Source organism: Talpa occidentalis, unplaced genomic scaffold (assembly GCF_014898055.3).
Source record: "Talpa occidentalis isolate TD23 unplaced genomic scaffold, MPIMG_talOcc4v2.1 talOcc4.4, whole genome shotgun sequence".
Lineage (NCBI taxonomy): Eukaryota > Metazoa > Chordata > Mammalia > Eulipotyphla > Talpidae > Talpa > Talpa occidentalis.
In genome coordinates, this window is record NW_023604295.1 from 28,121,822 (window position 1) to 28,142,647 (window position 20,826).

The window sequence follows — 20,826 nt, forward strand, 5'->3', positions numbered from 1 at the left end:
TCATTGACTTCTACCCAGATTAAGAAATACCTTAGGAATAAAGCCATGAAAGTTAAATAGGGGCCCTTTTTGCATATTTGTCTTTTTTTAAAACTGACTGCTAGCAGTAGAGCTCTAAAAATTTTTTGACTTTTAAGTATTGGCAAGACCCTTAACAGACAATATTCTGGCCAAGAACAATCAGAATAGAAAGAATCCTTTTAGCTAAATGAGTGTCAAGAGAAACACACTTATATGTCTAATTTTTCCACTAAGGAAAAAAATTAAGTAACCGTCCAAGTATTGTAAGTTGGGAACGCACTGGGCATACTCTCAAAATAGCCAGTAGCTGGCCTGCATTCCTACTTTCTGGGAGGTGGGGGCGGGAGGAGTATGCATGTGTGCGTTTTAGAACATAATACTTTTTTTTTTTTTTTCAATTTTATTTATAGATTGACATACTGTACTATATAAGGTTAAGGTATAATTTAATATACAGAAATTGTGAAATGATCACTGCACTGTTCAGTTTATATTCATCTCTTATAGATTAAAAAAGAAAAAATGATTTATTCCTATGACACTCCTAGGATTTTCTCTGTTAACTTTCAAATATACCAGAGAGCACTGCTCACTGTACTTACCATGTTGTACATTACATTCCTACTACATATAATTAGTAGTTTTCACTTTTTGAATACCTTCTTCCAATTTCCCCTTCCTCTATCTTCTTTCTCTAAAACCACAATCTGTTCTTTTGCTCTAAATTAGTTATTGGCTTTTTTTTCTTTCTTTTTTGTTTTAAATTCCACAAATTCCACTGTAAGTGAGATCATGGTTTATTAGTCTTTCTAAAGTTATTTTGCTTAGTGTAATACTCTGAAAGTCATTTGTGTTGTTGGAATATTGGGATTTCCTTTTTTATGGCCGAATATTATATTATAGTTACGTAAACATACATAAGTATAAACACACATACATATATATCCCACAGCTTCTTTATATAGTCATTCATAAATGGACACTTACGTTTTCATATCTTGACTATTGTAAATAATGCTGCTCTGAACATGGGGGTGCAGATACCTTTTTGACAGTGTTTTTATTTCTTTCTCTGAAGTGGAAATGCTCGGTCATATGTTCTGTGTTTCACTTTTGAGGCTCCTCCATACTGTTTTCCATAGTGACTATTCTAATTTACAGTTCCATCAACCGTATACAAGGGTTCCCTTTCTCCTCATCCTCACTAGTATTTGTTATTGTTCTTCTTTTTGAAGGTAGCTATTTTTCTAAAAGCCATGAGATGATAATCTAATTGTGGAATTTTTTAGAGTGGAGACTATTGTGCGAAGAACTTTCTGGTCATGTCACCTCTTAGGCAGTGAACACCATTAACAGGCAGTGCCACTGAACAACGTTGTACAATTTGAATAAATATTTTGGATGTCCAAAAATTAATTCAAGATTCCAGAAGTAGCTCTAAATTAAGTTTTTTCTCACTTTGATGACTGAGTTAAAGGCATTCAGTGACCCATGATTAATTTTTTTGTTTTTTTATTGAGGCAACATTGCTTAATAACATGATTCAGGGGAATAAGTTAACATCTTCTCAAATGTACATCACTATATCATACCTACCACCAGATCACCCATATTCTTACCTTCCCCTTATAGTAGCCTCAATTCTGCAGTCAGATTTCTAGGTTCATTTGTTTGAAAAATAGCTTTGTAACAATCCTACTGCACACTATTGCAAGAGCTCCAAGTGTTGGGCACTTGTTACAAAGAACTAAAACTGGCAGTCTACCAATAAATTAGGGGACTCCTATTGAAAATCAGATCATACCAGTTTTCTTTAAATTGTTTATTAGGTCAAGAAAAATTTTTAATGCATTCTTTATGCTTGGTTGTCTTATTTTCAGAACAAAATCATTATGTGCTTAACTTTTTTTCAAGATTAAAGTAATTCGTAGAAATTTCAGCTGCAGTTCTGATACATAGTATTTCTTTGGTTGAAAATTTTTAAATTATACCAAAGAACTATACTACCAGGTTTTTTCCCCCAGAAGTCTGGGAAATTTGTTTCTTTCAATAAAGAAAACCTAATTTCAAGAACTTCACTGTTTCAAAATCTTGATAATGTAATGGGTCTTCAGAAATTTTTTTTCCAGAAAGACTCAATTACATTATAAGTGAGTACTTTCATAGCTAGCATAAAATAATGAGCAAACTATTTTCTAATACAACAAATACCAGTAGAGCAGTAAAAAGGTATTTTCCCTCTGCTTGTATAACATGCAGCCTTGTAAAAATCTACTTTTCTATGTGAAGAAAATAGGAAAAAAACTAAGAAAATTAAACATTTCTTTGGCTTTATTCAAATTGTTGAGTTGGGTTTTTTTAAACTCTCAATTTTCATATTTTCCACTAGATAAAACTTTTTATCTGGCCATTCCCTATTTTGAACACTATTTCAATAATCCTTTCTTATATATCATTGTAAACAGCACACTAAAGCACAGAGTGGGATTTGCTAATTTAACGTGAGATTTTGGCTTTGTTTTTGCAACTTGTTCAAAAGAAAGATTAAAATGTTTATTTGCTGCCCTTTTTGTTTTTACCATTACTGGGAATACTGCTAGAACTAGCTGGCCTAGAATGGCTGCCAACTTCTGAAAAGGAGTCTGGGAAATTCAGGTCTAATACTTTAATGGAAGTCTGAGAACCAGAAGTACTTGTGGAACTCCTAGATGACCTAGAAGAGAAACCAGAATTATTTGTAATTTTAATTCAAAACTTGTGTCTTAGTAGAGAAAACACCCCCATGACTGAATAAATCAAAAAATGCATATTAATAGTTGGTAATAAAACTTAAAGCTTATCAAGAAATTCCTATTTCAAAAGGGAAAGGTAATAGAGTTTCAAATCAGTAGCAAAATAGTTCAAGTAGTATATTCCTATATGAGAAAAATTGAGATGAAATTATTAAGTATTAAATACTTGTAAAAATCAGTAAGTATTCATAGTAACCCAAAAATGGGGCATGGAAGTAGGGGTCTTGGAAAAGTGATTGAAATAAACCTGGAGAGAAGTGGGCAGCCTCGTGACAATATAAAATGTTGAGGTCATTTAGCCATACAATTCTAAAATGATGTTTTAAAACATATCTTAGGAAAATGAGATTTCAAATAGCTGTTTGCCATATTCACAGATAAGCTTTTTTCTACTTAGACATTAAGTTTTTAGGATGTTACTCTGAGGGCTATCTCTACATGGACTACTTAATAAGTAAGAAAAAAAAGAAAAAGAAGTGGCTACTGAATGTAAGAGACTGGAATTTTAAGTCATCATTTTTGTCACTGAAGCACAGATTGCTGATTAAATATGCCAGATGATAAGAATTCTAGGTAACACTAAACTGTACAAGTAATGAATGAATAAAATTACCTTTTTAGCAAATTAAAGCAGCATAAAATTGAATGCTGGCTGTTTAAATTTTTACAGTGTTTTGACCATAACAATCATATTCCATATGCCTGTACATCTAATTTGTCCTTTGTTTTTAAAAAAAATTTTTCTCAGGATAGACCATGCTGATTACAGCCTCCAAAAATACCACCATGGTTTTATCCTGAAATAGCTATTAGTCACAAAGTACTCTGCTATAATGAAAATGGTGACACCAGACAGAAGTCAGAGGGAAGTCTTGCTCTGCTTTTCTCTGTGTCTGTCACACTGAAACAGGTAAGGTGTGGGTATATCAGCAAATCCAACAGCCATGGCAATGTGGAAGTAACGATTCACTTAGGGTCACAGCTGTGAGGGTTAATGAAATGGCTTTTTGACGTTCCACTTACCTTGCTGATATCAGTGAAGTCTGTGAAGGAGATCTAGAACTCTGAAGACTACGTTTAGTCCTAGGTACAGGTAGTTCCAAACCATTCTGGAAGAATATTCAGTAGCAATAATTAGTACCACTCCATTTTAGGAGGAGATATTTTTTAAATTTCACTTTATGACACATACCATCAACTTTTTTATTCTCATGAATTGTTTTAGAAATATATTTAGAAGATATGGTTAATACCTGCTGAAAGTGGGTTTGAAGGATAATACTGATTTCAGCATTTTCTTGTATGACATCAATTAGCATTTCATCAATGTTCTTGTGAAACTGTTTCACTTCACGAAGTTTGATGTCTTTTTCTTCTAGTGTTTCATCTTTTGTGTCTTTCAAAAGACGGATTTCACTGGTGAGTTTTGCACACTGTTGGTCAGTAATAGTCAATTATTAATTATCTAAACCTATTTTCCAGAATTTATTATTTTTAATAGATGGAGAAATTGAGTTTACTATTTAGAAGTCAAAAAAATACAAATATGACAGGTCAATTTTTAAGAGAGATCAGTACCTGTTTCGTTACTCTCTCTAATTTTGGTTTCTGCTCCTCAGTTTCTTTACTTAGTTGAAATGAATAAGCCTGCTTCTCTGATAACTTTGCCTTGACCTTATTTGTTAAATGTTCTATAACTTCTAAAGTATTTTCCATGCTCTGTAGAAAATAAAGTATTAACATACTTATGGTTAAAATAAAAAAGAATTTCTATAGCTTGCCATTTTTCAAATATTTAATTTTAACTTATTTTAGTATATACAGTTGACCCTTGAACAACATAGGGTTAGGAACACCAGCCTTGCTCAGTAAAAAAATCTGCATATAATTGATAGTCTGCCCTTTGTATCAGAAGGTTCCCCTGCATCTTTCAACCCACCAACAACAAAAGTTGGTTGAATTCCGTCAATGGGAAATCCATGGATTAAAAATCTGCAATCCATGAGTGAGTGGACCCTTCAGACCCACACTCAAGAGTCAATGTAGACATTCTATTAGTAGATAATAAGTGTAATGGTTTTATGGATTATGCTTCGTATATAATTTCACTGGAAGGTGTTTTTATGGCATCTCCTAAGTTTGAAAAATAATTCAAACAGTGACTGTTGAAAGCTTGCAATTTTGAAAGATTCACAATTCATATATTAGTAAAAAATAAATTCTTACAGTCCTCCTTACCAAGCACATTTTTTTTTCCATGATGTGCTCTGTAACTACTTTCTAAATTATTTTTCTCTTTCAAATTTGTCTTGTTTCAAGGAGCAATACTTAAGCAATCTTCAAGGAATTAAATGAAATAAAAGTTCATTAAATAAAAGTTAGCATAATTAGCTATGCTTCATCAACTAATTAATAAGTAGTTGTCAGGTGTCCATCCTGTGCCTATTAATACTGGACTTTAACTAAATACTTTATTTTCTTCTCATTTAAATGAGATTGCTTCTCTAAAGAAGTACAAGATAACAAGATAGAAATAATGATGATTAACTTTTTACCAAAGGCTTGTTACTACTTACCTGGGTATCTTCCTGTAGTTCTCTGATTTGTCTTTGTTTGTATCTGTATTTTTCATCAGCGACTCTTTTTTGTTCTTCCAGTTGGATTTTTAGCTCATACTCATCACCTGGAATTTAGAGAACTTTTGGTTTAAATTTTTAACATACTGTGTAGAAAGCAGTCTTAAAAACTTAACCTGTATTAAATTTCTTATCACTTACATCTACCTATTGAAAAATAGTGTGAGCATGTAATGGCCATTCTTGTTTTATCAACACAGAGTAGCCAATGTGCTTCTGCTGTTGCTTCCAGACTTGGAATTAATTCCCTAGAGAAATTAATTCTCTATGTTATAATACTAGAATTAATAATATAAATAGCACCTTAGAATTTATTTTAAAAGCGGTTGGGGTAATTAATTTTTCTGATGCAATCAAACATGGCACATTGTTGTTTTCAGTGTCTCACAATGTTAAACTGTATGGTTTTCATTGTATAACTTCATAAAAATTACATTTATAACTCATACATACTAGATGGGGTCACTTTTTTTAAAGATTGTTTGTAATTTTTGTTGCAGCTATTCAGCACTTGCAAGGTGTTTTCCAGCGCATGAATTTCTTTTTCAGCTTTATTGATTTTAGCATCCAAACTGTCACCTTCCCTTTGAAGCGCTTCTTTTTCTTGAGCAGCCTATGAAATGGAGAATAGAATGAACTGAATAAAAGTGTAAAGCAGATAGAATGTCTGTTTTTAGGGCAGGAAATAGTTAACTCACAACAATACCAATTTGTCATGAGACCTACAAGCAACACCAAGCATTTATTTCTCACTCTTGACTACAAATATAAGACCAATCCTCATGGCCTCCAAATACACGTAGGATACAAAACCATAATGGAAGTAGTAACTATACAAAATTTATGTTAAATTCTCTGACAAAAATTACCAAAAAGTTAAAAAGGTATAAACTTTGCTGAGAAGAGAAATAAGGTTCATCAGAAGGAGGTTTCAAACTAGATAATAAAAACCAAGTATGTTTCTGGTCTGAGAGAGACTGAGGGACACTTTCTCATTTTAAACCTTGTGAGTAAGAAAAGTGAACAAGAATACCAGGGAAATTTATATGTGGTGTTTGTTGGAATTTCAACAACTTTGGAGAGTACTTCAATAGCACATACTAAAACTGGAGCAATAGAAGATAAACATGGTAACAGTGTGGGAATGACATGTAAATTTGAAGCATTCCATGTTTTAAAAGGAAAAATACTGTATGGTTCTACTATAGGAGGTACTTATAGTCAGAATTCACAGTCACAAGAAATGGGATGATGGGGGCCTCCCCGGTGGTGCAGCGGTTGAGCGCTGGGTTGCGAAGCTGCCCGCAGCCTCTGCAGCGCCAGTTCGATCCCCGGCTGCTCCCTGGCCACCGGAGGAGGGTCCCACATGGCGCGCAGACCTCTCCTGCGGCCCACTGCTCCCCTCAGCAGTGTACTTTTGTCCTTCTGCCTGCTCTGCTCCCCGCTCTGGCTCTGGTGAATTCTCTCACCCTCCCGCCCTTCTGACTGTACCCAGTGCTTGTATAAATAAATAAATAAATCTTTAAGGAGAAAAAAAAAAGGAAAGAAATGGGATGATGGTTCCCAGGGATTGAGTGAGGGGTAGATGGGGAGTTATTTAATGGGTACAGTTGCAGTTTTGAAAATGTAAAAAGTTCTGAAGAGGGAAATTAGTGCTGGTTGTGAATGTGCTTAATGCCACTTAACTATACAGTTAAAAATTGTTAAAATGAGAATTTTTGTATTTTAGCACATTTTAAAATATAAAACTAGAGAAAGATTAACAATTTTCACTAGAAAAAAAAATACATTGTGTAAATTGCTGAAAACCAAAAATTGCTCAGTGAGCAGACATGCTTACTTTTTCTAGCTTAACTCTCATTAGGCAAGACTAGAGTTGTTCCCAAAGAATTTCAATTAAGGATTGCCAGGGATAGCATGCATCTATATTAAAAAGTGCCAAAAATCCAGTTTTAGTCAAAATCAACTGATTTCATTTGTTAATTTACTCACCCCTAGTTATGTGTATTTAACCAGTATGTGGTCACTGGTAATGTTTTGTTACTAATGTTGAGTTCATTACATTTCTTACTGGTATTTGAAGTATTATGTGTCAAGACATGTTACACTTTTATAGCATATACTACATAATAAAGCTTAGCAAAAAAAAAAAAGTTATTGAGTAAATTATACCTAATTAGTTTGAGTCTAGAATTAGTATCCATTTGATTTGAAATATAGTAAGATCTGGAGTGAATCAAAAACAGATTTTAGTTGTGGATTTCCTGTTTGTGAATTGAGTAACCTTACATTCACTTATCTGAGTTCAGTTTGTCAAATGAAGAGATTGAATATGTTTGTCAATACAAATTCCTGATCTAATTCCACATATACCTTAAAATTTTAAAACTATGATCCCATTTGCCTCTAATCGGAACTTATATAATGTCTACCTTCTATTCTGGATTAGAAAAGGTACTATTTGGAAGAAATCTTTTTACTTTTTATTTAGACTTTTCTGTCCAACATTTTATAACATTTCCTAATGATTTCATGATATAGTTTAAATTTTGATCGGGATTGGATTGTTTCCTTATAAAGAATAAGAGAAACTTAGAAATAAGACATAAAAATGTCAGTTCTGCATTGGTAACTGATGTGTTTTAGTCTAGCCATTAAGAATCAGATATTAGAAGATAGTAGGGTGAATTAAGGGAAAAACAAGGCTACGTATGTCCCATACCCATGTATGCCCATATTACATGGGCAAAATGAGGAATATGGATTAAATTGTTTCTTAAAAATTTGTTGAAGTCCTAAACCCCACTACTTCATAATGTGATCTTGTTTGGAAATAGGGTCTTTGCAGATGTAGTCAAGTTACAACGAGGTGGTTAAGAAAAGCCCTAATCCAGCATAACTGGGGCTTTATAAAAATGGGAAATTTGAAGATATTCACAGAGGGATGACTAAAGAGAGACAGGGAGAATGTCATGTGAAGATGGAGGCAAATACCAATGGCAATGCTTCCCTAAGCCATGGGACTCCAAAAATTGCCAGTAATACACCAGAAAATAGGAGAGAGGGATAAAACAGATTCATCCTCACAGGCCCCAGAAGTAATTAGCCCTGCCAGTATCTTTATCTCCATCCTCCAGAACTGTGGGAACCCTTCACTCGGGATACTTCAAAAACCTAAGAGGAGGAAAGTCCCGTTAATATTGGTTAGCAGGGGCCTCCCCAGTGGCGCAGTGGTTGAGCACTGGGCTGCGAAGCTGCCCACAGCCTCCGCAGCACCGGTTGGATCCCTGGCAGCCAGCAAGGGTCCCTCATGGCACGCAGACCTCTCCAGCCGCCCACTGCTCCCCTCAGCAGCGTATTTCGTCTGTCTGTTTTGTTCCCCGCTCTGGCTCTGGTGAATTCTCTCACCCTCCCGTGCTTCTGACTGTACCCAGTGCTTGTATAAATAAAAAATAAATTACTTTTTGAAAGAAAATAAATAATCCCTTTTAAAAAAACATTGTTCAGCAGCCTGAGCTACAGTAGGCTGATGGGTTATAAGAAGGATTTGAGAGCTGTTATTTCTTACATAGGTGGAATTTCCTGAGATAAAGTGGCAGGCATATTAAACCATGTATATGTTAAAGGCTGACTTGAAGAGTAGCTACAGAAGAAAACTTGGAAGATTAAATAGAAGAGAAAGGGACCATCTACTATCCTCTAAAGATGTGCATTTAGAGGGTTCAGTCCTATTCATGCAGGATGCTGGAAAAGTAATAACTTCCATTCCTTCATCGTTACAGGGTTTAAATTTCTTAGGCCTGTCTATACAGGAGATCCCATCTGTTCAGAGTGTTACCTATAAGAAAGATGCATATAGGGCCTCCCCTGGTGGCACAGGCGATTGAGCACAGCACTGTGACGCTGTCAGCAGCCTCCGCCGGTTCAAGTCTGGCTGGCCAGTGAGGGTCCCACATGGCGCAGCAGACCACTCCTGTCTCGCCTGCTGCTCCCCTCAACAGTGTATTTCATCAGTCTGCCTGTTCTGTTCCCTGCTCTGTCTCTGATGAATCCTCTCACCCTACTGCGCATCTGGCCTGTACCCCAGTTCTTGTGTCAATAAATAAATAAATCTTGAAAAAAAAGGAAAGATGAATATAGCAGTACTTAGAAAGAGAATTGCATCTATTCCTGATCACTTCTGCATTTCTCTTTATGGATTACTAGGTAAAGAGCCATGAGATGGCAGGCAGCTCTCACACATCAGAAACAACAGCTGATTTGCTTTTATCTGTCTCCCACCTAATATGAAAACAAAGAAACAGTCTTTTCTCCACATCTGTCACACCAGGACTGCAACTGGAACAGCTTTCAGGTGTAGCTCAAGGTGATAAATTGTCTTAAGGTGTGGCCATACGAGTAGGTGATTATAATGAAGTAAAGCTTTGTGTCTGAGGGGAACAGGACACCCACAGTGATAGTAGGTCTCAGGGTAAAAGGTTGTGAGCCACAAATAAATGAGGGAAAACAAAATGTGCAAATGATAGTGAAGGGAAAAAACATCACTGGTCCAGCAGAATGACATGAACCTTAAAAGGAAGGGGTTTGGAGCAAAGTAACTGGATTTTGGGAACCTCGTGGACTAGAGGTATATAAAACTTAACAGTGCTTCAGTAACTCCATCTAGCAAAAAAAAGTTTTGTGGCCCTGATTAAGTGTAGTGCTATGAAACTTGAAATTTTACTACTTTCTATTAGAATCATAACTTAATTGTGATTACCTTGATTACATAATAGGCCTGTGTTTTCTCCTCTTCTCCTTCAGGAGGCAGCATAACAACAGTAAGAATTTCATATCGATTCTTCAGCTTATCAATTTTACTTAGTCGCTCATGAAACTCAGCACTAATACAAAAAGAAAAAGAAACATTGAAACAAACTTATAGAACCATAAAAAGTGTTCTTATAATCCAAATATCTTTCAAAACATAATTAAATGTAAATAATAGTGAGATGACCCCGCATACTCACTGGAATGGCAGCTATCAAAACAAAAACAAAAACAAAACACCAAAGTTTGGTAAGAATGGAGAAACTGGAACCCTTCTGAGTGTTTTTGGAATGTAAAGTAACCGTTATGGAAAACAGTATGGCAGTTTCTTAAAAATCTAACAATAGAACTATCATATGCTCTAGCAGTACCACCTCTGGGTATATAGCCAAGACATAGAAGCATTGACAGATGAATGGATAAACAAATGTATATAATTCAGTGGATTATTGTTTAGTCTTAAAAATAAGGAAATTCTTTCACAACATGGAGAAACCTTGACATTATGCTAAGTGAGGTAAGTCAGTCACAAAAAGACCATATGATTGCACATATAAAGTATCTAAAGTAGTCAAATTAATAGAAACAAGGTCAAATGGTGAGGGGTATGGCAAGTTTCAGTTTTAAGAGTTTTAGTTTTATAAAATGAAAAAGTTCTGAAGATATGTAGCACAATGTGAATATACTTAACACTAATAAACACTATACATAAACATGGTTAAGATGAAAATTTTTATTGTTACATGTTCTTTATCAAAAAAAGAAAAACATTTTTTAGAGTGCAGAAAAGAACAGTGTCTCCCCTTTGTAAAGCATCATAAATACAATTGCTTCCCAAGGTTTAGGTTTTTAAATCTGCTGGTTACTTTTTTTCTTTTATTTCATCCAGTAAATTTGTATTTTAGAAGCTATTTTGAACTTTTAATCATGCTAATAAAATAATTTTAATAATAATGGCAAGTAGGAAGGAAGCTCAATTGTTAGCTACAATCTCATGAAAATAACCATCCAACCATGTGAAAAAAATCTTCAGCCTGCCAGTTTTTCTTCTACTCTTGAAAGTTGGTAAAATATATTAAGTATTAGAAGTTACAGCTTTGTTTATTTCTAAATATTATTGTACATTTTTCAGAAAATAATTACTCATTCTTTATGTGAAGTCCTGGTAGGATTTTTAGTTTAAGATGGACTGAACACAAGTGGGTACCTCTACTTCCTAAAATGGAAAATATTAAAAGGAAAAAAAAAGCTCTGGGAATAAGACTTTTCAGGAATACATGGAAAACAAAGGATAAAATTGATGTGGGGTAGGGTGATGGAAATACAGACTGCTGTAGAAATAAGAGCCATTATCACCAAAGAAATAGCAAGAAAACCCAAACTCAGGAAAAAGAAAAAGAACAAGAGCAGTCTCTAAGGTTATTATCGCGGTATTTAATAAAACAATTGCCTATAAAATATCTAGGCCTCATTCGTCAACCCCTCGCAGTATACAGAGATGTTGGCAGGATTTATGTGTGTATAAACTTGGGGAACTACAAATAGCTGCCCAAATCACCAGCGTTCCTAGCATTGTATGTTGGAACTGCAGAAAAATAGAAACAATGAGCCACAATAGCGGAGCCCAATGGAAAAGAAAGGCAGTTCCACCTAGGAAGAAAGTCTTCAATGCCTAAAATAAACTCCTAAAGGACAAACACCTTATGTTCCTTAAGGGACATGACCCAGAGTCTACAATCAGCCTTCCGCTGTTGAGAAAGAGAAAGAACTAATTGCAGATAGTTCTACTAATTTCATTCTATCTCTAGTATTTGTTAGTAAATAGCATGAATGAACGAAAACAGTAGCAAAGAAAAAGATTGAATCAGTAGGGCAGGGATGAGGAAAGAGGCAGAGAACAAAGAAGATGCATAAGGAAGGGGGATGAGGAAATAAAGACTATGAGACTATCCGGAATAAAAAGAATAGAAAATTTAAAGTGAGAGAAAAGTTAAGAAACCTGGAAGACATATCTAAGAGGGTCAACTTCCACCAAAAATTAGCAACAAATGAGAAGAATGGAAAGAATGGTGTGAGAAAAAAGGAGTAATAGAAAAATATTTCCCTGGACAACAGTGAAATCATTGAAAAAAGCACACCATGAGTCAAATATGAAAAATGAAAACAGACAAACTATCTAGACACATGTAAATTCTAAACACCAAGGATAAAGAAACTGTCCCAAGGTTCCAGAAAGGAACAAAACCAAATACCCTTCAAAATAAAATGAATTAGCCTTGAATCAGACATGTTATGAACAAAGCTATAATTTAGAAAGATATAAAACTGCTTTCAAACTTAAAAGTATAATTTAAATACGGGGTAGAACATACAAGGAGTCCTTTCAGAAAACATGAGTTCCTGAACAACATATTCAAGTGTGTGTTCCCAGAGTGTAATGGGAATCCAAAAAATTAGGGTTCAAAATAATATTAAAGCAAGAAAATAAAATGAGAAATGGATATTCTCCAAAAGGAAAGAAAGTAAAAACAAAATTATTGAAACCAATGAAAGAGAAAATGAATAGCTACTGGGCCTCCCCTGGTGGCGAAGCAGTTGAGCGCTGGGCTGCAAAGCTACCCACAGCCTCTGCAGTGCTGGTTCGATCCCCGGCTGCTGGCGAGGGTCCCACATGGCATGACAGACCTCTCCTGCTGCTCCCGCTGCTCCCCTCAGCAGTGTATTTCATTGGTCTGCCTGTTCTGTTCCCCGCTCTGTCTCTGGTGAATTCTCTCACCCTCCCGCGCTTCTGACTATACCCAGTGCTTGTATAAATAAATAAATAAATAAATCTTTTAAAAAAAAAAATTCTAAAAAAAAAAAAAAAGAATAGCTACTGTATGATCCAGCTATTCTATTTCTAGGTATTGATCCAAGAGAAAAGAAAACATATCCTTACCACAAACACATGTTCATAGCAGCTTTATCTGTAACAACCAAAAACTGGAAACAATTCAAATGTTCATCAATAGGTAAATATAAACTAATCGGGATAAATGTATACCTTGAAACACACTACTCAGCAATTAAAAAGTCAAGGTCACCAGCCATTCTGCCTGAGGCTTATCTTTGGACAGCCCATGAGGAAAAATGTAGCTTATACATGTTTCAATGTAAAATGGTTGGAAAAGATTGAAACAAGAATTATATTTCATGAAAATGAAAATGTCTATGAAATTCAAATATCAGGGTCCATAAAGTTTTATTGGAACACAGCCACAGTCATTTATTTGCATAGTATTTGCACTGCTATTCACTCTACAATTGCAGAGTTTGAGTTGTTGCAACAGAGACCATATGGCCTGCAAATCCTGTAATATTTACTATCTGGTCCTTATAGAAAATTCTGTGTGTGATGCAGCTACAGTAATATTTAGAATTGTTTATCCTGCAAAAATGAATGTTAATTAGCTAAGCACTGCTGTCAAGTTAGAAAAACAGCACCAAAATATTGTCACAAAAATGAAGAATAAAATAGTAAAATGACAGCAGCAATAATAAAATAGGAAATAAATTCATACAGGAAAAAATCAGAAATCATTTATTATTTTGAAAAACAATAAAATTGATTAAATACTGGTAAGTCTTATCCCACCCAAAAAAGAGAAGTCACAAATAATGAGCATCAGGAAATGAAAAACTACAATGAAATTATTAAGTAAATAATAAAATGATGTTGTGAACAATTTTATGGCAATAACTTTGTAGATGAAATGGAAAATCTTTGCTAGAGAAACATCTCAAAAAGACATACAAAATTTGCATTTTTTTACAACCTATAAATAAGCTGAACCAACCCATGAAAACTCTTTCTGAATACCAGATCTCCAATGGTTTTACCAGGGAGGTCTTTGAACATTCAAAAAAGATATAATTCTATTTATTTACAAACTTTCCAGATTATAGAAAAAAAAAGAAACATACTTCTGAGGAGATCTGAACCTACTCCTCTAAATCATGTACAGTGTTATAAACCAATGTTACCTTAATAAAGAGAAATAAAAAACAAAAAGATAAAATACAAAAATTATTTTAGGAAAAGAGGCACAACCGTAATATGATAAATTGGTAAGGGCAACAGAAAAATGAGAATTATAAGCATAGATTAAAAAAAATTGTATAAAAATACTGCTAAAATCTAGATATATGCAAAACATAATGTGATAAACAAGTTGTATTCTAGGGAAATAAGGTTGTTTTAACTTTGAAACAGCAATGTATTTTTTTTATATTAATAGGTTGAAAGAGCTGTAACATATCAATGAATGCAGAAAGAGCAATATAATTAAATTCCTGATTAAACAAACTAAAAAATCTCTTACCAAAGACAAAGGGATGAGAACTCCCTTAAATATCAAGAATATCACAAAAAAAAAAAAGCCAAGTAAACCTCATACTTGATGATAAAACAATGAAAACCTTCCCTCTGATGTCAGACATAAATGCAGGCACCTGCAATCACTATTGCTAGTCAACATTGAACTAGTGACTAAATAACACCAGCAACAAAGCAAGACAAAAGACTGTGTGTGTGTGAACAATATATGTAATATCATATATATATTCATTGCAGCACTATTTACTATAGCCACATTATGGAAACAACCTAAGTATTCTAAAAGATTAAGGATTATGATGAGTGGTATGGACCAGATCAAAATGGCATCAAAGGACATTACCTAATTTGCTCCTGAGAGGATAATCTAAAAGTTATCGAGAAGGGCACTAAACCCAGAGGGCCCCATGACTTGGGGTGAACCTGGAACATCTCTTGGACATTGGAGACCAGCACTTCTTCTTAAGATCCAATATAAGACAAGGATGTCCATTTTAATTGCCATTACTGAATATAGTAGTCAGGAATAAATATTACACAAGCTATTCAAAACCTCTAAGAAAACTTGTTTCCATATATGCAGTTATTGGGTATCCTTTCCCTAATGGACCTTTACCACAATTATACCCAAAAATCAACTCTAAGGAGACTGATGATTTTAATGTTAATGTGAGAATACAGAGTTGAGGAGTTAGCCAAAAAGAGAAAGGAAAAAGCATATACTTATGGGGCCTCCACAGTGGCGCAGCGGGTTGAGCACAGCACTGTGAAGCTGTCCTGCAGCCTTTGCAGTGCGGGTTCGATTCCCAGCTGGCCAGGGAGATTGCCAAATGGTGCGGCAGACCTCTCCTGTCTCACCTGCTGCTCCCCTCAGCAGTGTATTTCAGTAGATCTGCCTGTTCTCCTCCCCGCTCTGTCTCTGGTGAATCCTCTCCCTATCCTGTGCCTCTGGCCTGTACCCCAGCTCTTGTGTAAAAATAAATAAATCTTTAAAAAAAAAAAAAAAAGCATAGACATGGCCAAAATATGTCCTACACATTATATTAAATGCTTTTTCAGACAAATTAAAAGATGGACATTCAAGATGGTGGCGGGAACGGTCAGTTCTGACACCAAACTAATGTTTTCAAAATTCTTTAGCAGTATTTTAAAATTCTAATTATTACCTTATGTTTTGCCGTTCTTGATCAACGTATCTTATTTGTGATGTAAGCATTGCTTTGTGAACCTTAATTTCTTCAGTTCGTTCTTCCATAGCTGTTTGTAATTGCTGCTTTCTTTTTTCCAGAGAAAGAACTTCTTCTGCCTTACTGTGAAGCATTTCTCGAGTACGTTTAACTTCAAGTTTCAAAAGATTGTCTTCTATCATCAAATCCTATCAACATACAAAATTGTCAAATATTGAAATACTTATTTTTATACCCAAACTATTGTTACAGAAAAAAAATCAGGGCCTCCCTGGTGGAGCAAAGAGTTAAGCACAGCACTATGAAGCTATCTACAGCCACCGCAGCTCAAGTTTTATGCCCTGCAGCCAGGGAGATACCCATATGGCGCAGTAGACCTCTCCTGTCTCATCTGCTGCTCCCCTCAGCAGTGTATTTCAGTATATCTGCCTGTTCTGCTCCCCACTCTCTCTGGTGAAGCCTCTTACCCCACACACCCCAGTTCTTGTATACATATATAAATCTTTTTTAAAAAATCAAACTTGAGGGCCTCCCCGGTGGCGCAGCGGTTGAGCGCTGGGTTTCGAAGCTGCCCGCGGCCTCTATGGCCGCAGGTTCGATCCTCGGCTGCTCCCCGGCCACCGGAGGAGGGTCCCACATGGCGCGCAGACCTCTCCTGCCGCCCGCTGCTCCCCTCAGCAGTGTACTTTGGTCCTTCTGCCTGCTCTGCTCCCCGCTCTGGCTCTGGAGAATTCTCTCACCCTCCCGCACTTCTGACTATACCCAGTGCATGTATAAACAACAACAAAAAAAACCAAATAAAAATAAATAAATAAAGTGTGCCTCTATAAAAAAAAAAAAAATCAAACTTGAAAATAAATTATTTTCTTACTTGACCACTCGCCAAATAACATCACATAGTAGAAAAAACTTTAAAACATTTTTATTTAAAATAAATATTAAAAATTTGCTGCTTAAAAATAAGATGTTTTAAAATGTCAACATTTTAAATGCAGACTAAAACAATGAGATACTATATTTGCTTATCAAATTCACAGCAATTTTATAAATAATATCCACCATTAATGGTGGTAAAATATGTTTACAAACTACTGGTGGACATATTAACTGAACCCTCTAGAGGACATTTAAGCTTAAAAATAGTTTCAAGACAACAAAAATATTCATTTTGTTGAACCAATGACATGTAAATTCAATTTTCTTTGAAAGACTGGAAGGAAATAATATACATTATTAACACATCTTGTAAAGTATTATATATATAATAAATATTTATTTTCTTTAAAATTTAAATTTCCCTACAATTAGCATGAAAACATGTAATTTTTGATATTATACACATATATGATTTCATTGCACCTGTTTAACAGCTTTGGCTTTCTTAAGTTCCTTCTCTGATCTGTCATTGAAAAGGTTTAGTTCATTTATTTTGCTCAAGAGGGACTGTGTTTCATCACAATTTTTGCCATTTGACTTCTTGATGAAGTAAAGATCATTCTGTAAAGAGAAAAAAGATACATAAATACATATTTTAAAAAACATTATTGCAAATGACATACACTATTAAACATTTTACACTGTAGTCCATTAGCTATTTGTAATAGACTTTTAATATCACTTTCATATTATAATATCTCCATATATATGGCTATTCACATAAAAACATTTTCATTGTTATCATCTATTGATATTTTGAGTTCAATCATTGTAGAAAATATGTATGGTTACAGTTCAACCTGAATCATTTAGGTGACTACCACCTGTGGGGAGAAACAGGAGGAGGGAACCCAAGCTTCTATTCAATACTTAGTTCACCTTCTGCAGTTCATTGGTTCAACTCAAGTCCCAGAAAGGTAAAAACATTAACAGTCTGAGAAAGTATAGGGCCTTGATTAACAGTACAAACTCTGAAATCAGATGTCATTAATTATTGCCATCTGACCCTACTCAGCAAACTATTCTTCCTCAGTTTCCTCATTTCTAAAATAACAATTCCTACTTCCCTCGGTTGTTGGGAGGATTAGGGAAGCAACCATCAAAGATTATGTACAACAGTGTTTGACATATAGACGTTTCATGTATAATAATTATTATTAATATATTAATTCTATATTGATATTAGTAATCAATAATATATTGATTGTATATTAATATTAATATATTAAGACTATTACTATATAATCACATATGAGAAAAATGTTAGATAATTCTAATTCCAGTGGATGCATCAATGGGTCTTACATACCAGACACCAGGTTTCTATTTTATACTAGTCTATAGCCCTCTTCCCACTCAGAAATCAGAAAAAAATTATGCTTTGTCCCCTTAGCAAAAACCTAATTCTAATTCGAAGATCTCTTTGTTATTCTTTTTCTCATTCTCTCTCTCACTCCTTCCTCTCTGCTTTTTTCATTCCCTGTATTTCTCTGAAGTATCAGGACTAAGAATTGCAGCTGGATGGTAAGAAGAATGATGTGATTTCTTAAAATTAATTTTGGGAAGAAAAAATTTAAATGTAAGATGATTTTTCAACCAGAAGAAACTATTTTATGTTGCGCAGAATAAGAGATGGAGTGGCATAAAGAAGGAATGTATAATCACTTTATACTCTGATGCTACTGTTGAGAAGATTCATTATAAGGGTAACTAGCTTTAATATCTTTAAATATTCACTTGCATTTCTATTATCTATTTCTTTGTTAAAACCAGATTTAGGACACACATAAGTAGCAGCCAGTGGCATAATGGACAGAGCCCCAGGATAATAACTCAAAGAGGGACACCATCACCGCACAGCAAAAGAGACACAATTCATGTGGCTGGTTCAAGAAACATATTCAGATATAAAAGTCACTCTTCTATTTTTCTACAGCATTAATATTCTCATATTGTATATAATCAAAGCAAACCATTTAATCAGTAAAAACTAAGAGCAATGTGCTAAGCTATACATTGCTTCTAATTCCCTCAGGGCCTCCCTGGTGGTGCAAGGGTTAAGACGCAGCCTATGAAGCGATCCACAGCTACTGAAGCATGGGAGTTCGAAAGCTGGCCAGGCAGCAGATCCAAGTCGCACAGCAGACCTCTCCTGACTTGCCCACGGCATCCCTCAGCAGTCTGTTCGCACAGCAGACCTCTCCTGACTGGCCCACGGCATCCCTCTGCCTGTTCTGTTCCCCACTCTGTCTCTGGTGAATCCTCTCACCCCTCCACACCTCTGGCCTGTACCCCAGCTCTTGTATGCATAAATAAATAAATCTTAAAAAAATAATAATTCCCTCAAATGCTTTAAGATAATATTAAATATCTTTTCCATTTAACTGAAAAGTAAACCAGGGTTTAAGAAAATTAAAATGTTAGTGGCGGTATAACCCTGACATTCAAAAGCCAGTTCGTTCTGATTCTAAAACATGTTTTTTTTTTTCACTAAATCAAGGAAGTAGTTTAAAATATTTAATCAGGTTGAAATCCACTCCAAGCCAAAATTACGTCATCTTAAATTTTTTAAATACTTAAATTTTTAAAACAGCTCCCTAAAGCAATTCAGGGCAATTCTTCTTATAACCACTAGAGGACACTCATCATTAGACTTTCTAGCTCTTTAAACTACATTCAACCCTTTGGAGTTAACATTCAAATCTCTGAGTTCCCATTCTTTCTGAATTTTTATTCAGGTCCCTGCTCTACCTCTTTCACTCTTACTCTCCACTTAAACTTTCACATGGGCTTTATATTACATAGGTTCCTCTGACATAGGTTTTATATTACCATAAACATCATAATATGCCCAAGTATGAAGAACATTTCACCTTAACAAAATTGAGTGATTTGAACTCTTGAAACTAAGTAAATATTTTAATAACAATAGATAAACTATAAAAGAACAGCTTCCTTTAAATGTCATTTCAGAGATAAAGACAATCGTATTATTCTAGATACATAACAGAAACGTGGAATTTATTGATTTTTAAAACCATGTACTACTTAAAAGTATTTGGAAGTCAGATGGAACAGGGGTTAAATCCTAGCTATCTATATGCTAACTATGTAATCGTGGCCAACTTACTTAATCAGCAAAGGAAGTAATAATATCTTCTCACAAGAGATTTATAAGGATTTATTGAAATAAAATACTAACAGCAATGTAATATATTTAGCTTATAGTAAGCACAAAATCAATGGTAAAGCTATATTCTTGCAGTTAGTACAGAAATATGTACATCTGTTCATACAATTGTTTTGTATGTGAGTAGGTTGGCAATCATCCTACCCAATGTAAAGTCTTAGGAACACGTTAATTTGAAGCAGAACAACTAATGATTAGGGTATTTGAAACATAAATTATTTTGGCAAGTTACCTGAAGTTTTTTGATCTGTACTTCCAAAAGTTCAAATGTGGATTTTTTCTGCTCCATTGTCTTCTTAAGTTCAACAATTTTTGCTTCAAGAGCTTGTTTTTCTTCTGAATTAATATCTCCCTTTAACCGTGACATTCGACGTTCCACTTGTTGAATATAAAAATCCTGTTACAGTTTTTCAAAAATAAATTAGCAAGGAGAAATGAACAAAATCATTTCTGTAAGTTACATATAAAAATTCAGTAATAATGGCCTGGGTGCCATCATTTATGAAGGTCATTTTAATCCTTCAGTAATTTAGAGGATAAAATCTTTTCTATTTGGGCCTCCCCGGTGGCGCAGCGGTTGAGCGCTGGGTTTCGAAGCTGCCCGCGGCCTCTGAAGCGCCGGTTCGATCCCCAGCTGCTCCCCGGCCACTGGAGGAGGGTCCCACATGGCGCGCAGACCTCTCCTGCCGCCCGCTGCTCCCCTCAGCAGTGTATTTCGTCAGTCTGCCTGCTCTGCTTCCCGCTCTGGCTCTGGTGAATTCTCTCACCCTCCCGCGCTTCTGACTGTACCCAGTGCTTGTAAAAATAAATAAATAAATAAATAAATCTTTAAAAAAAAAATCCTTCCTATTTTAAGGAGAGAAACAGAAAACTATTCAAC

The 20,826-nt window shown here is 34.9% G+C and overlaps 1 protein-coding gene across 1 annotated transcript in view; it reads right to left on the reverse strand.

Moving 5' to 3' along the window:
• Positions 1 to 1,488: 1,488 nt before the first annotated feature.
• CCDC39 (coiled-coil domain containing 39) overlaps positions 1,489 to 20,826 on the reverse strand; it is a 38,677-nt gene continuing 19,339 nt past the window's right edge. The window contains exons 11-20 of the mRNA XM_037525154.2: positions 20,179 to 20,343; positions 17,180 to 17,317; positions 15,800 to 16,008; positions 10,209 to 10,332; positions 5,903 to 6,062; positions 5,390 to 5,496; positions 4,392 to 4,532; positions 4,067 to 4,246; positions 3,837 to 3,922; positions 1,489 to 2,734 (exon numbers count right to left, since the gene is read on the reverse strand). Coding sequence (XP_037381051.1) covers positions 2,575 to 2,734; positions 3,837 to 3,922; positions 4,067 to 4,246; positions 4,392 to 4,532; positions 5,390 to 5,496; positions 5,903 to 6,062; positions 10,209 to 10,332; positions 15,800 to 16,008; positions 17,180 to 17,317; positions 20,179 to 20,343 — 1,470 coding nt within the window. The 3' untranslated portion in view covers positions 1,489 to 2,574. The remainder of the gene's footprint in view (positions 2,735 to 3,836; positions 3,923 to 4,066; positions 4,247 to 4,391; positions 4,533 to 5,389; positions 5,497 to 5,902; positions 6,063 to 10,208; positions 10,333 to 15,799; positions 16,009 to 17,179; positions 17,318 to 20,178; positions 20,344 to 20,826) is intronic.